Raw genomic sequence first — 14,461 nt, forward strand, 5'->3', positions numbered from 1 at the left:
ACGCGTTGATTTTTACCGCTCGTATTTATAAGGGTGCCAATATTTTGGGATCACCTCTAATTTCGTAAACCTCTAGTGCTCAAAAGTTTAAGCACCTCGAAAAAAGTCCTTCTTCAAAGTTTGAGCTAAATCGGACATGCGTAAGGGCTGCTGCCCAGCGGTTAAAGTTTGAAAATTTTCGATCTTGAAAAAGCACCATAGGGGCGAGTACATGAAATTTCCGAAAACGAAATTCGACTTTCCGGTACTTGATATTTTGATATTTTATCTAAGTCGCAGAAAATAGATTTTTTTCAGGAAAGTTAGGAAGATGGGAGTAATTTGTCCGTGTGAGTTTTTCCGGTGAAAATAATCATTCAGTGTTTGGAAATTAGACGTCAACTTCATTATAAAACATCTTTTGAAAGGATTCACCCGAATAAAATGAAATTCATTCGTTGGCCAGGTAATGATAATTGCGCAAACATTATTTGAATGGATTCAATTTTCTCGACATATCTCGATATCCAGAAGTCCGCTCCAGCTCCAGGTGAATGGAGTTTTCGATGGAGCTTTTTCGGATTGTTTTTTTTCTGTTCGTCGCTAGCAAGGGTTTCCTGTTTGGAATAGTTCTGTTTTCCACATGGAGTCAAATTGAAATGGCGGGCTCCGCGAAAGAGAAGTTAGTCATTAGATTTACGTTTTCATGGATAGTACATATACACATATTGGGCCGTATGAATAAAACGTAGCATGCTTGAATTTCGATAGTAAATGCTACGTGTGGATCACGTTCCTGTCAAAACATGCTACAAACTGTAGGATTTACTACCAGTTTTCGGTAGGTAGCTCTAGAGGTTGCTACTCGTGTGTTTGCTGATAAAGTGAAGTACAGAAATTAAAAAAGTGGCAGTGTGTTTTATTCATACCAAACCGCGTTATACTCTGTGGACTTTGTTTTTGACAAGATACTACAAACAACAGACTTTACTACATTTTATTTATACGGCCCACCAGTAACGACCAAACGCTTATTTGAAAGTTTAAATTCAAGTTTGTTATGAATACATACCAGATTCGTTACTGATACATTTTGCATGTATCAGGCAACTAGCAGTTGGAAAATTGGATTCTAAGATGATTATGACTTTCATTGGTTTAGGTTTAGATAATATTACACAGAAAAAAAGGTTGAACATGCAAAAGTTTTTTTGAAATATTTTTTTTTTCTTTAAAAGCGCCCAACTTGAATTTTTGACTGTAGAAAGGGAATATAATCACCTATCTTGCAACAAAATTTCATCCAAATCAAAAGTGTTTTTTTTTGCAAATCGACTCTAAAACATTTGAAAAAATTGATAAAAAATGTTTAGCTTTTTACAAAAGATTATTTTCGAAAATCTGTTATCTGTGGTACAAGAAAACATTCCCAAATAGTTAGAGTGTTTATAATGAAATTATGCATCTTGTTATGATTTTAGTTAGTTCATTACCTATGACAACTGCAATCCAACTATGCTTGGAAATTGGATGGAGAACAATCATTTTGGACGTTGTCATAACCTACTGATTTCCCCCGGCGAACGACTCTTTTGAGTTAAAGCCGGGGCTGAATAAACGATATAAAAAAAACCTACGGATTCTCATGAAACAGTCTATCGACAGTCGAGTAATACTGAAAACTTCGAAAATTTCATTACATCCATCAGACTGCATCAGGAATCAACGCTGCTGATGAGTTCTCACATGACATTTTGCCGCGTTCCATCCGCCCGTCAGTCATATTCGACTGATTCAGAATGACGATGCGAGAAAATTTAATTTACCTCAATTCAATTTCAGTCGTTCTCATTTCCAGTGCCGATGATGATGGCAAGTAAAAGAGCGCAAATGCTTCAATACAGTTATGAAGCACTACCAAATAACCGACAACGAATTTATCAGAAATAATTTCCGCTGTCCACCGTGGAACAAATGCATTCTGGGTCGATCCCAGGCGTGAGGGCGGTGGTGGAGGGCGTGAAAAGAAGTCATTAATCAATTTTCATTTTCATTATATAGTAGCGGATAAAAATTGATATGGGTGCTTCCAGAGGATGTGTAAGCTCTTGAACCGACAAAAAATATCATTTACTCTGTAATTTCGTTGAAACCATCGACAGACTGATTAAAAGCTGATGATTGAATAATCTATTCTTGATTATAGAGCAAAATTTGAAAATATTCGGAAAATCATCAGTCACACATTTAGCCCGGAGTCAGGATAATCATCGTTACACACGGAACCACTTGCGATCCTATTTCAACCAGAATATTAGTTGATTTTCTGAAATCGATTGGTTAAAATTTGGTACAACTAATCGATTGTTCACGCAGAGAAATGGAGCTTGTTTAAAATAACAAATCGGTTAGTAGATTTTTAAATCTGATTCATGTTAATTTCAAGCTAGAATATGATTGTTTTGAACCATTTTCTCCCTTCAACATCAACAAAGATCTCTGTTCAATGTGAATAAATATTTTGGTCTTGCCAAACGAAAAAAATTATTGTTCCAGCTGATTTTATTGTTGAAATAATTCATCAATGTATTGCGTATCAACAAAAGCAGAGTTGATTTTATTCGCAATATCTATGTTGATTCAAGTCTGCTTTATCTTTATGTTAAGAACAAAATTTATTCATTTTATCTGTTGTCTTATTTGTGTAATGATACAACAAAGTTTATTGTTCAAAAGAACCGTATCAGTCCTATTTCTTATAAACCAGAGTTGTTTTTTCAATCGTGAATGAACAGAAAAGTTTTTTACATATTTCAAAAGTAAAATTTTATCTGCTTATATATTTTTCATCGGGCTTTTCATCAATCCAAGCGTAAGTATTGATAGTTAATAATATTAGAAACTGCAATAACACGTTTTCTTAACAACTTATATTTGATGCAGGTTAACTCTACCTTCACCGGAAGGGCACCGAGAAAGGGTATCGAATCATTGAATACTATAAAAAGTAAAATTGGATTGATTGTGGTATGTAGATAAATATTATAAATGTATGGAATATAAATATAATTGGAATTCCTTACAAATATATAAATTGAAGAAAAATATACAAAAAAACAAGCCTTCAAATTATTTCGAAAGAAATCATTTTACTCGTAAAAACAAAACAAAATGAATAATTTTTACAAACAAAAGCGTAAGTTGAAATACTAATCATTTCAAGTTGATATCTTATCATTTATTTCAACTGCCAAGTTTATAAATTCAAAACACTATACATATTACCTTTATCCAAAATTAGTTCATTTTAAACTGATTTTGCAAGTTGAATTTACTATGAAATTGTTTGTCAAGAAATTTACAGGAACGCACAAGTAAAATATTTGTTGGTATTAACAAAATATTTATAGAAACAAACTAATCCACTGAGCAAAATCAAATACCTAGTTTTGTTGTTTCAAGCAACAATATTTTCTATATTAAACCTATTTTTCTTTTGTCACTATTTCAACAAAATAAATCGTTACGTGAAACCCAGATTTAGTTACATTTAAACTATTTTTCTCTGCGTGTTGTTTTAACTAAACTGTCAATTTTGTTTTTCGATTAGCAGAAACGATGGTTGAAACAACTAATTTAACTGTTTGAAAAAAAAATGTTGTCAATTAGTGAGGACACATACCTTTCAAATTCAACAAATATTTTAGTTGAAATAACTGGTGTTGTTATTGAAACAAAATTCTGTTAGTTGAAAAATAAACCGGTTTTATTTGTTTTAGACATTGCAAATAGTTGAATCAACTCGAACGATGTTATTGATTTGCGAAAATAATCAAAATATACTTACTGATCCACGTCATGATCTGTTTGAAATAAGTTCGGTATGTTGAGATTCATGAAATAAATATTGTTGTTAAAATATAAACAGTATTTCATATTGACATGTAATAACATTAGGACTGGCAAACCACCGATCACTGCTGATTTCAAGTGAATAAATTATCATTACGAAATCAGAACTGATCTGATCTCTAAGTGATTTTAATTTTTGTATGATCATGATCATGTCAAGTCGAGATCAGTAAAGATCTAAGTTCTAAAAAAATACTTCTGATTCTATCGGAAATGATTGATGTAGAAAAACGTTTTCAATCAGCAAAAGTGCCCGGAGGGGCGAGTAAACTAGCGAAATTATTAAATTTACCTAAAATGAGTATTGAAAGATGATGCCTTCAAACGGTTGAACCAAAGTTATGCACTGATAATTTTAGTCAATTTATATGACTTGGGTGCATCAACCGCTGGGAATTGGAATTTCGCGACGGAAATTCAAACGCGCCATTCAAATGCAGCGCGTTCTGTGTGTTTGAAACCCTTCGCTCCTGTTACTTTTATAAATTAAATTCATGTCAAAAAGCGTTTTATTGCTAATGCATGAACATCATCATCGGTATCAAACAGCTGGAAGTAAAACAGTCTGCTGGAAGTAAATCAATGATCGAATTAGAAGCATAAAATTTTTGCGCATACCTGAATGATTACGAGATGATCATTCATTAACGTCAACAAATCTTTTTCATCTTAAACAAGGTTAACTTTATCACAACACCGCTGTTAGATAAACACTTGTTATGGAATCATAAATTTCTCAAATCGAATGAACACAATTTCACCAAACGCTTTAACCATCGATGTTGTTTTTATTGACATTTTGAAGCGACGCGAACAGATTTCAACTAAAAAAGTTGTTGATTTTGCATTGCGATTATTGTTTTGCTTTCAACTGTCTCCGGCATTCGACAGCATTCAAAACAACATATTTTTCAACTAGTTGAATATATGCAAATCAAAAACCATATTGGTTGAATCAAAAAGAAATTAGTTAAATCAACTATCGCAAAAATCAAAAACTGCGATATCGCAATTTTATGATCGAAGGGTTCTCCGTGCAGTGAAGGTAACCTCAAACGTTTGCGGTGTCACAAATAGCTGAAGTATTTCGTTGTGGTTTTCATACAATATTTTTGTGCAAGAGAAAAAAACGCCAGCATCCAAACCAGCATCACATAAAATTCACCCTCCTTTCGATTCCGGAAAAGGGTACAATTTCGGATGCCGGTAGTGGTGACTTCCGATCAGAAGGATCAACACCTCTCACTACGGGAAACGAGCGACGAGTGCTGCGACTCTGCTAAACGCGAAACCAATGCCCTGCAGCGTAAAACGGGTCGTCCAGCAGGCAGGCAAGATTGGATCATTGAACCATTGGCCGTTGCTGTGATTTATGAAAACAATCAACGCAACGGACTCGAACGAGGAACCATCGTCGACCGGCCGGCCGCAGGGGTTGATGATACGTTTCGGTTTGTCCCGCAGCGACGATTGATGTCTGATACAAAACAAAAAAAAATTGTCTGATCCGATTTAACCCCATTCCTAACCACAACGTTGCGAGCCAGGCAACGATGATCGTTTTGGCGCGATGAAAAAAAAAATAAACAGAGATATGTATTCACATCGGCTCGCGAAACTCAAAACCGCAACTGTACAGGTATCTGAACTCATCCGATCAGGTGTGAAATTTGCAAACATTTAAATTCGCTTAGTTCGAATTGTGGTTTTCATTTCTGTTCAGTTTGAATGAACTTGGTTGGCTTGGAATTTAAAACCTTTTTTTATAAGAGTTATGATATTTCGAAAATCGGACAGAGAGATTCGCCGATCCAATGAAATTTCACAAGCATTAATTTAAAAAAAATGTTTCATCGCCATCGCACACGGTTTACACTCAAATCACAAAATTGTAACTTATTTCTTGTTCTTACTGGTTGAACTAAAATTTGACTGAGAATTAAAAACAAAGAATTTTTTTTTGGCTTTAGTTTCTTCGGAACAAAACCAACATCGCTGGCTCCGGTATCATTCCATCGTCGGTTTCGCGCAATAACACGATGCCATATCCGCCCGAAAACCAAGTGTCACCTTGCTGGGACCGGGAGAAGAGCCCCTTGGTAGACCTGTGCACCACCGCTGCTGATAATGATCAGCGCGCCGGTTATAACATTTTAGTCGTGCTGCCAATCATATTACATTATGCAGAGAAAAAAAATTCATCAATGTAAGAAATTGGTTACAGTTCTCATGAAAATTCATTAAAAATTAATTACTAAAGCATTTCGCATACTTGAACTGAGAATATGATTGTGTTGAGTTTTAATTAAGGGGCGAGTAGGGTCTAACTTTTTTGAAAAATCATCTTTTTTTTTGTATTTTCTTATAGTGAAATATTTCAAGAATATTCTGTGAAATTTTCAAGCTTATCGGAGAAAAACTCTGGAAGGTATGAGCCTTTACCTTTGCTTATATCATACTGCGGAAGCAAAAGCTCGGCACACAGACCCAAGAGTTCTGCTTGATTTGAAAATTTGACAAAATATTCATGAAATCTTTTATTATGACAAAATACAAAGAAAAAAAATGATTTTTTTTGAAAGTGTTAGATCCTACGCGCACCTCAGAAAAAAATATTGTTTCCTTTAGACGCGTTTTTCTCGAAAGCAGGTTTTGAAAGTCCGTGTCATTCGAAAACTACTTCACAATTGTTTTTCAAATTTTGCACACACTTTCTACACGTAAAATACGAACGTTTTCCTTTTCGATTTTTGGGCAAAATGGTGGCATTTTTGACTACCAAATATTCAAAATATTAAAAATATATGAAAAAAAAAACCCTTCTTAATCCACCTAGTGGTGTGATAACGTCTTTCTTCAAAACAGTCTCATAAATACATTTTTTATCCTTTTATTAAATAATTTGTGATACTAATTTGGGTTCGTTTTTGACACCAATTGATTCAGATTGAAGCATAATTTTTCCAACCAAGCGCTTGACATTTGCGTTGCCTATTTGTATGAGAAGTGAAGTGATGCAAATCTAAAAAACCCTTCTTAAGGGGGTGGTAGGGTCTAAACGATGAAAAAAATCATCATTTTTGCGATTTTTTTCTAGAATTATCGTTCAGCAAAATAAATTCAAATGTTTTGCATGATAGAAAGCATCATTCGAACAACAGTTTGTAATTTTTTCGTGAAAAAATATTGAGAAATACGTCAGTGAAGAGTTATTTTTGAGGACGCTTCTTAAAAATCACGATTTGCGGTGTCCACTGTATCTCAGCGCAGACTAATCAGAAGTGAACAAATGAACGCAGCATAGTTAGAGTAGAAGTTTTTTTAGACCCCAACGTTTCTGTTTGATTTTTTAATTTTTTTTTCAATTTTTAGTGGTTGTTCAAAGTGAACACTACGATTTTCCAAGACAAAATCCGCCATTTTGAAGCTGTAAAACCTCCTAAAAGTAACAAACAACGAAAAGGAAAACGTTGGGGTCTGGTTTTTTATATGTAAAAAGTGTGTGAAAAATTTGAAAAAAAATTGGTGCAATAGTTTTTAAGCTTTCAAAACCTGCTTTCGAGAAAAACGCGTTTAAAGTGTTTTGTCTATAAAATCAATGGAAACTATTAATTACTCCAGTGAGCCCGTAAGGTTTAACATTTTCAAAAAATCATATTTTTTCTTTTATAATTCATTATAACGAAACATTTCAAGAATCTTTTGTAAAGTTTTGAAGTCAATCGAAGTAGAAATCTTGGGCCTGGGCTCCGAGCTCTTGCCTTTTCGCGGAATGAGATAAAGGTCCATAACTTCCAGAGTTTTGTTCCAATAGGCTTGAAAAATTTACAGAATATTCTTGAAATGTTTCACTATAAGAAAATAAGAAGTGATTTTTCAAAAGTGTTAGACCCTACCCGCCCCTTAATCCACCTAGTGATGTGATAATACCTTTCTGTTTCTTCGAAGCAGTCTCAAAAATTTTTTTTTGTGATGATACTAAATCTCGACGTTTCATGCAGTTTTGAGACTTTATATATATATATATATATATATATATATATATATATATATATATATATATATATATATATATATATATATATATATATATATATATATATATATATCTATATATATATATATATATATATATATATATATATATATATATATATATATATATATATATATATATATATATATATATATATATATATATATGTAAGCGGTAAAAATCAACGTGTTATGTCGGTTACGTCACTTATACAATCGTATCTCGGGAACCAAAAGTCACAGCCATTTGATCTTCGAACTTGATCAATGACCTAACAATAGCTTTCAAACGGCCCTAGACTTGTTAAAATGGGTTCAGCCATCTCCGAGAAACATGCGCGGTAAAAAAACAACCCATTTTGTCGGTTACGTCACTTATACCATTATATCTCCGGAACCAGAAGCCACAGCTATTTGATCTTCGATCTTGATCAATGGTCCGACAGAAGCTTTCCAACGAGCTTAAGTTTGTCAAAATCGGTTCAGCCATCTCTGAGAAAATTGAGCGGTAAAAATGTCTTCGAAAAGTGCACACACTCACATACACACACATACAAACACATATATATACACACACAGACATTTGCCGATCTCCTCGAACTGAGTCGAATGGTATATAACACTATGGGTCTCCGAGGCTCCATTCGAAAGTCGGGTTTTCCAGCAATCCTAATACCTTTGTATAAAGAAAGGCAAAAATCCTTCGTAGTCCACTTAATGGAATTTTCTTAGAAAAAATATCAAAAGTCCCAGAATGTATATTTCGAAAAAAAAATTTTCTGAGGTTACACTAAATCTCGACGTTTCATGCAATTTTAATATTTTTGGCATCAAAAAAATTTTTCGATTCCGGAAATTTCATGTAATCCGCCCTATGGTGCATTTTCAAGTCGAAAATTTTCATAATTGAACCGCTGGGCAGCACCCCTTACCCTTGTCCAATTTAGCTCAAATTTTGCATGAGGACTTTTTCCAAGGTGCTTAAACTTTTAAGCACTAGAGATTTTCGAAATTAGAAATGATCCCAAAATATTTGCACCCTTTTATATACGAGCGGTAAAAATCAACGTGTTTTGTCGGTTACGTCACCTCTACCGTTATATCTCCGGAACTAGAAGTCACAGCCATTTGATCTTCGAACTTGATCAATGGCCTAACAATAGCTTTCAAACGGGCCTAGACTTGTTGAAATCGGTTAAGCCATCTCCGAGAAACATGCGCGGTAAACAAACAACGCATTTTGTCGGTTACGTCACTTATTTCATTATATCTCCAGAACCAGAAGTCACAACCATATGATCTTCGAACTTGATCAATGGTCCGATAGTAGCTTTCAAACGAGCCTCAGTTTGTTAAAATCGGTTCTGCTATCTCTGGGAAAATTGAGCGGTAAAACACAGCACGTTTTGTCGGTTACGTCACTTATACCATTATATTTCCGGAACCAGAAGCCACAACTATTTGATCCTCGAACTTGATCAATGGCATAACAATAGCATTCAAACGGGTCTAGATTTGTTGAAATCGATTAAGCCATCTCCGAGAAACATGCGTGGTAATAAACCAACACATTTTGTCGGTTACGTCACTTATTCCATTATATCTCCAGAACCAGAAGTCACAGCTATTTGATTTTCTAACTTGATCAATGGCCCGATAGTAGCTTTCAAACGAACCTAGGTTTGTTAGAATCGGTTCAGTCATCTCTGGGAAGATTGAGCGGTAAAAAAACAACACGTTTTGTCGGTTACGTCACTTATATCTTATATCCCCGTATTATATTATATCTCCGGATACAGAAATCACAGCCATTTGATCTTCGAACTTGATCAATAGCCCGACAGTAGCTTTCAAACGAGCCTAAGTTTGTTAAAATCTGTTTCTCCATCTCTGGGAAAATTGAGCGGTAAAAAACAACACATTTTGTCGGTTACGTTACTTATACCATTCCCAAGTAGCATGTTAAGTTGCTGTCCTGTATTTTTCTACTGATTGTGCCATTTATCAAGTTAGTTTATTTTACTATACTGATAACTGTTGTGTTATGGAAAAAGCGCAATTTTTCTGTGTTGTGCAACATATCTTCAAGTTCATCCGTTATTACGAACATTTATTCATAACGATTGTGAAACTGATACAAAAACTCATGCCTCGACCCCATCACATAAGCAGTAATGAAATCAGCGAAAAAACAATTGTGAAACTCGTAAGAACTACTACGTTATGTAAACAAGAAATGAAATGACGTTTACAAAAACATGCAAACTTAATTTCTAATGAATAAGTTTCACATTTGATTTTCAATACAACTGCTCGCAAACATGGATCTTGTAAAATAATCTGCACATGAAAAATGATATGCATACAGGGTCCAGCACTCGAAGTGTAACCAATTAAAAAGGCCATAAATTCAGTTTGGAAAATTACTTTTACTTAATTCAAAGTACAAAATGTGAAAAAATAATACAAAATTCAGAATCAATTCACTTTTGCTCGATATGACCACTTTTTGCCTTGACTATGGCCTTGAGACGGTCAAAAAACGAATCGCAAGCTGCCCGAATGTGACTTGCAGGTATTTTGGCCCACTCGCGGACAATAACTTTTTTCAGCGCCTCGAGACTGGTGTATCTTTTAGTTCGGACTTTGCTCTCCAAAACGGCCCAAAGAGAATAATCCATTGGATTCGCATCTGGTGAATTCGAGAGCCATTGTGTGGACGTGATGAAGTTCGGAACGTTGTTTTTCAGCCATTCTTGGTTCACTCGAGCTTTGTGAGACGGTACCGAGTCCTGCTGAAACGTCCATGGTCTGCCACCGAAATGTTTGTCTGCCCACGGCTTCAAAGCAACCTCCAGAATACTTTCCCGATAATATGTCGCATTTACCTTGACGCCAGGCTCGAAGGTCTGAAGTTGGTTACACTTCGAGTGCCGGACCCTGTATATTGTAGAATTGATCTTTTGTGTTTTTGTAATTGAAAAATCGACAACGAACTGCATTTTTATGGTGAAACATGTATTCGTACGGCCGAAATTTTCAAGCGCCTATGAATTAACGTGTTTTAATGATTGTGCAGCAATTACTGTGAAAATAACAGTCTTTTATTTTTAATGAGAATCATCGAAATGGTGTTTAAAATACGTGTATTGAAAAATTCTTTAAAATTTTCAGGCGCTTTTGATCAAACCAATGTGCAATTAAACCTGAAAAATCTCGAAATGAATTTTGATTCAATAGTTTCCAATATGGCATCGATGGTAACAGTGAGTTGGATAGTAAAAGGTTCACCCAACGTAATGACATATATCATCTAAATAACAGGAAACTTGACAATGTTAATATTTTGGAAAAAATGCTCTACGTTTTGTTTTTTTTATCAGTAATCTTCTAGTTGAATTAAACAACAATACTGTATAGTCATTCATCTTAGCTGGCCCGACTTTTGTGATACGCACTGTAGGTATTATATTGGTAAGTCCATGGGCTGGAGTTGCAAAAACAAGTTCCACAATCGGTAATATATAACTATGAAAGTAACTATGATGAATTAACTTTGCGTTCAATATCTTTAAAAAGTGATGTCAGGTCTGCCTATTTTTTTTTTTCGCGAAATGAAAACCAAATACAATTTATCTGATTGATTTTTGTTTTCATTGCCGTATGTAATGCTGTATTCCTGCAACTTTTATGATAATATTCTCATGTCGGCAAGTTTTGCGTTCATTTCAAGCAGATAAATCTTTGCACAACTTTTTTGCAAGTTTTGAATTTTATATCATTGTTTTTCTAAAACTGAAGAAAACTGCACACACTGACCTAAAAATTCATGAGGCAGCAAAAACTATGCGGACTCAGCAGAGACATATTTTTTACAGCAAGGTTATCAATTCGGCTAATCATTTTTGCCTTGCGGAGAGCATCAATCATTTCACTAATTTTTCTTTTACAAGAGATTTAAACCAATTTCGACGTATATTGTGTCCGCTACACTTATGACAGTTGTTTGGAAAGTTTTGGATAAGTCGCACAATTGTTATAGTTACTCCCGTTTCACATGACGATGTGAATTTTTTTGCAGAACTTTAGTGAAACATAAACAAGTTGGTGATTTACTGCACAATTGTTTTAGATGTACTTAAAGTTGTTCTACATTGATTTTTTCGGTAGTACTGTGAAACTTAACAGTGATAAGTTGCACAAATAATTTTAATATATATTTCTAAACATATATAACATGAATAACATTTCTAAATCAATTGTAAAACATCTTGAAAGTTCAATAAGTTACATTTGCTACTTGGGTTATATCTCCGGATACAGAAATCACAGCCATTTGATCTTCGAACTTGATCAATGGCCCGACAGTAGCTTTCGAACGAGCTTAAGTTTGTTAAAATCGGTTCAGCCATCTCTGATAAAATTGAGCGGTAAAAATATCTTCGAAAAGTGCATTCTAATACCTTTCTATGAAGAAAAGCAAAAACATTGAGATGAAGAAAAACATCTACTCTACCTATACTCGAAATTGAAAAACAGAGTGTTTGTTTTTTCCCAACCATTAGAATACCAGCTAAAGTAGCAACCGCAACGACGAAAACATGGCTAGTGAACCAGAATTACGTTCTGGTCGCGGATAGAACTTACGACAACCTTCTTTTAAGGCGTCCCAATTGAAAAAGGCGGGAGAGTAATGTCCGGAGGACGTGAATAAAAAAGGAAAAGATATGGCGAAAAGTGCACAAAGCTAATCAAATTGTTCTAGTTTTGCACTAAACTGATGATTTTTATCTCCGAATTGCAGAAGAAGCAATATCTATAGTTCTTTAGATAACATTTAGAACCATCGGAAGCGCTGATTTTGCATTATGTTCCCCAGTCGTTGTCCAGTTTTTATTGTATTTTACTCGAATGCAACGACCAGCAGCTGGATGACGCAAAAAAGAAAACTGCCTCTGCGAACGTCCCGTAATTGATTCAATACTGAACTGAATTCTTGATACTGGAACTGAGCTCTGGACCTGAACCAACCAGGAATGATGCACTTGCTTTACTTACTGCTTACTATTAAATATATAAAGTGTTAACCTATCGAGGTAGGAGAAGGGCGTCATGAGTTTTCTTTTTTGATACTCGTTGATACCAAACATTTCAGAAAACTTTAGTTTTGAATTATTTATCTCTTCAACAGAGGGTAAATTTTGAAAAGACGCCCAATAATAAAGTAAGTCGTATTCACGCCACAATGTTATGAAAAAATGATGCGACTCGTTATTGCTGAGTTTTCCAAGCATTCACATTAACCATAACATTTCAAAATACTGTTTGGAACCATTCAACGAATTGTTGTTTATATTTTTACAGTAAAAAATATAAGTGATTAGGTATCTTATGCAAGTAAAAATCTCCAATTTTCCAAGACGTTTATTTCAGAAAACTAAAAAAAAATAATAATTTCGATTATACATTTCAACAAACAATATATCCCCTATTGATTTTATTGTGATTCAACTGTTTCTGCTATATAATCAGTAGTTGATTTTTTATGGGTTCTTATAGTGCGTTTAGAAATCATCCTTAAACCAGAAGGAATAAATGTTCATTCTTTACTTGAAAATCCTCAAATCATAGTTGAAATTGCTAAATCTTGGGGTTTATCCCACTTTTTATTACGATTATAGAGGTTATAACCCCTTTCGGGTCAGAAAAACTTCCTGACCCTATGTGCTGCGGTGGGGTTGGAAATCAAACCCAGGTGGGCTCTACGCGGAAGGCGATGTTCTTACCCATCGCGCTATGCCCGTCTTCACCGTGGTACCCCAATTTAACTCTAATTCAGTCGTGTGTCATTTGAAACATGAAGTGTACCTTGTCCGACATGCATAACCACATCGCATAAATCTACCCACTCAGTCACTGACTTTGCTCGAGACCCAGTGACTCAGTGACTGTCTAAGGTTGATTAACGGACGCTTGCTTAGCTCGACTGTATTCTGTTTTTTTCTTTAATGTCTGGTTTTTACATTTTTTACCACGCTAAGATGGAGTTCGTCTTGCATTTTTTCCTTTGTTTTGGATCCTGATGACTGATCGCCGTGTTGGTCACCTGGTTCTGTTTCCTCGAAGCTATATTTTTTTTCCTTTACACGTGGAGGCAGCCCGGCCAGAGTCAACCCACCGAGTAGGAGGTGAACCGGTAGTTAATATATGATCAAGTCAACCGAACCACTCCTCGACTTGGTGCGAACCCGCAGTTATGGTAACGATCGACCAATCGACGCTTTCTCACGTCCTGTGAGAAACGATGCTCTTAAATTGCCTTTCGATGTGGTCAACTGCTTCCAGTTTTCTACCGCGACCGTGATGAATTGCAGTAAGTTAGACACTGTCAGAATAAATCCATCAGCGCTAATTGATGGCTGTATCAAGATGCGGGAGCCACCTTCGAAGGTCTTTTCGAAGGGACCAGTAATAATGACTCGGTTTCATTGATTACAAGTAGCAATAATTTGTGTATGTCTTTCAAAGGGGATGT

General features: G+C 35.0%; 2 protein-coding genes across 5 annotated transcripts in view; one reads left to right on the forward strand and one right to left on the reverse strand.

Moving 5' to 3' along the window:
* The window catches only part of LOC131436275 (mucin-2), a 486,638-nt gene that overhangs the window by 262,849 nt on the left and 209,328 nt on the right, over positions 1-14,461 (reverse strand). The gene's annotated exons all lie outside the window — the stretch shown is intronic.
* The window catches only part of LOC131433792 (collagen alpha-1(I) chain-like), a 44,890-nt gene continuing 35,520 nt past the window's right edge, over positions 5,092-14,461 (forward strand). Inside the window, exons 1-3 of the mRNA XM_058600390.1 lie at positions 5,092-5,342; positions 5,531-5,552; positions 5,862-6,033. Coding sequence (XP_058456373.1) covers positions 5,092-5,342; positions 5,531-5,552; positions 5,862-6,033 — 445 coding nt within the window. The remainder of the gene's footprint in view (positions 5,343-5,530; positions 5,553-5,861; positions 6,034-14,461) is intronic.

This window comes from Malaya genurostris, chromosome 3, assembly GCF_030247185.1.
Source record: "Malaya genurostris strain Urasoe2022 chromosome 3, Malgen_1.1, whole genome shotgun sequence".
Classification (NCBI taxonomy): Eukaryota; Metazoa; Arthropoda; class Insecta; order Diptera; family Culicidae; genus Malaya; species Malaya genurostris.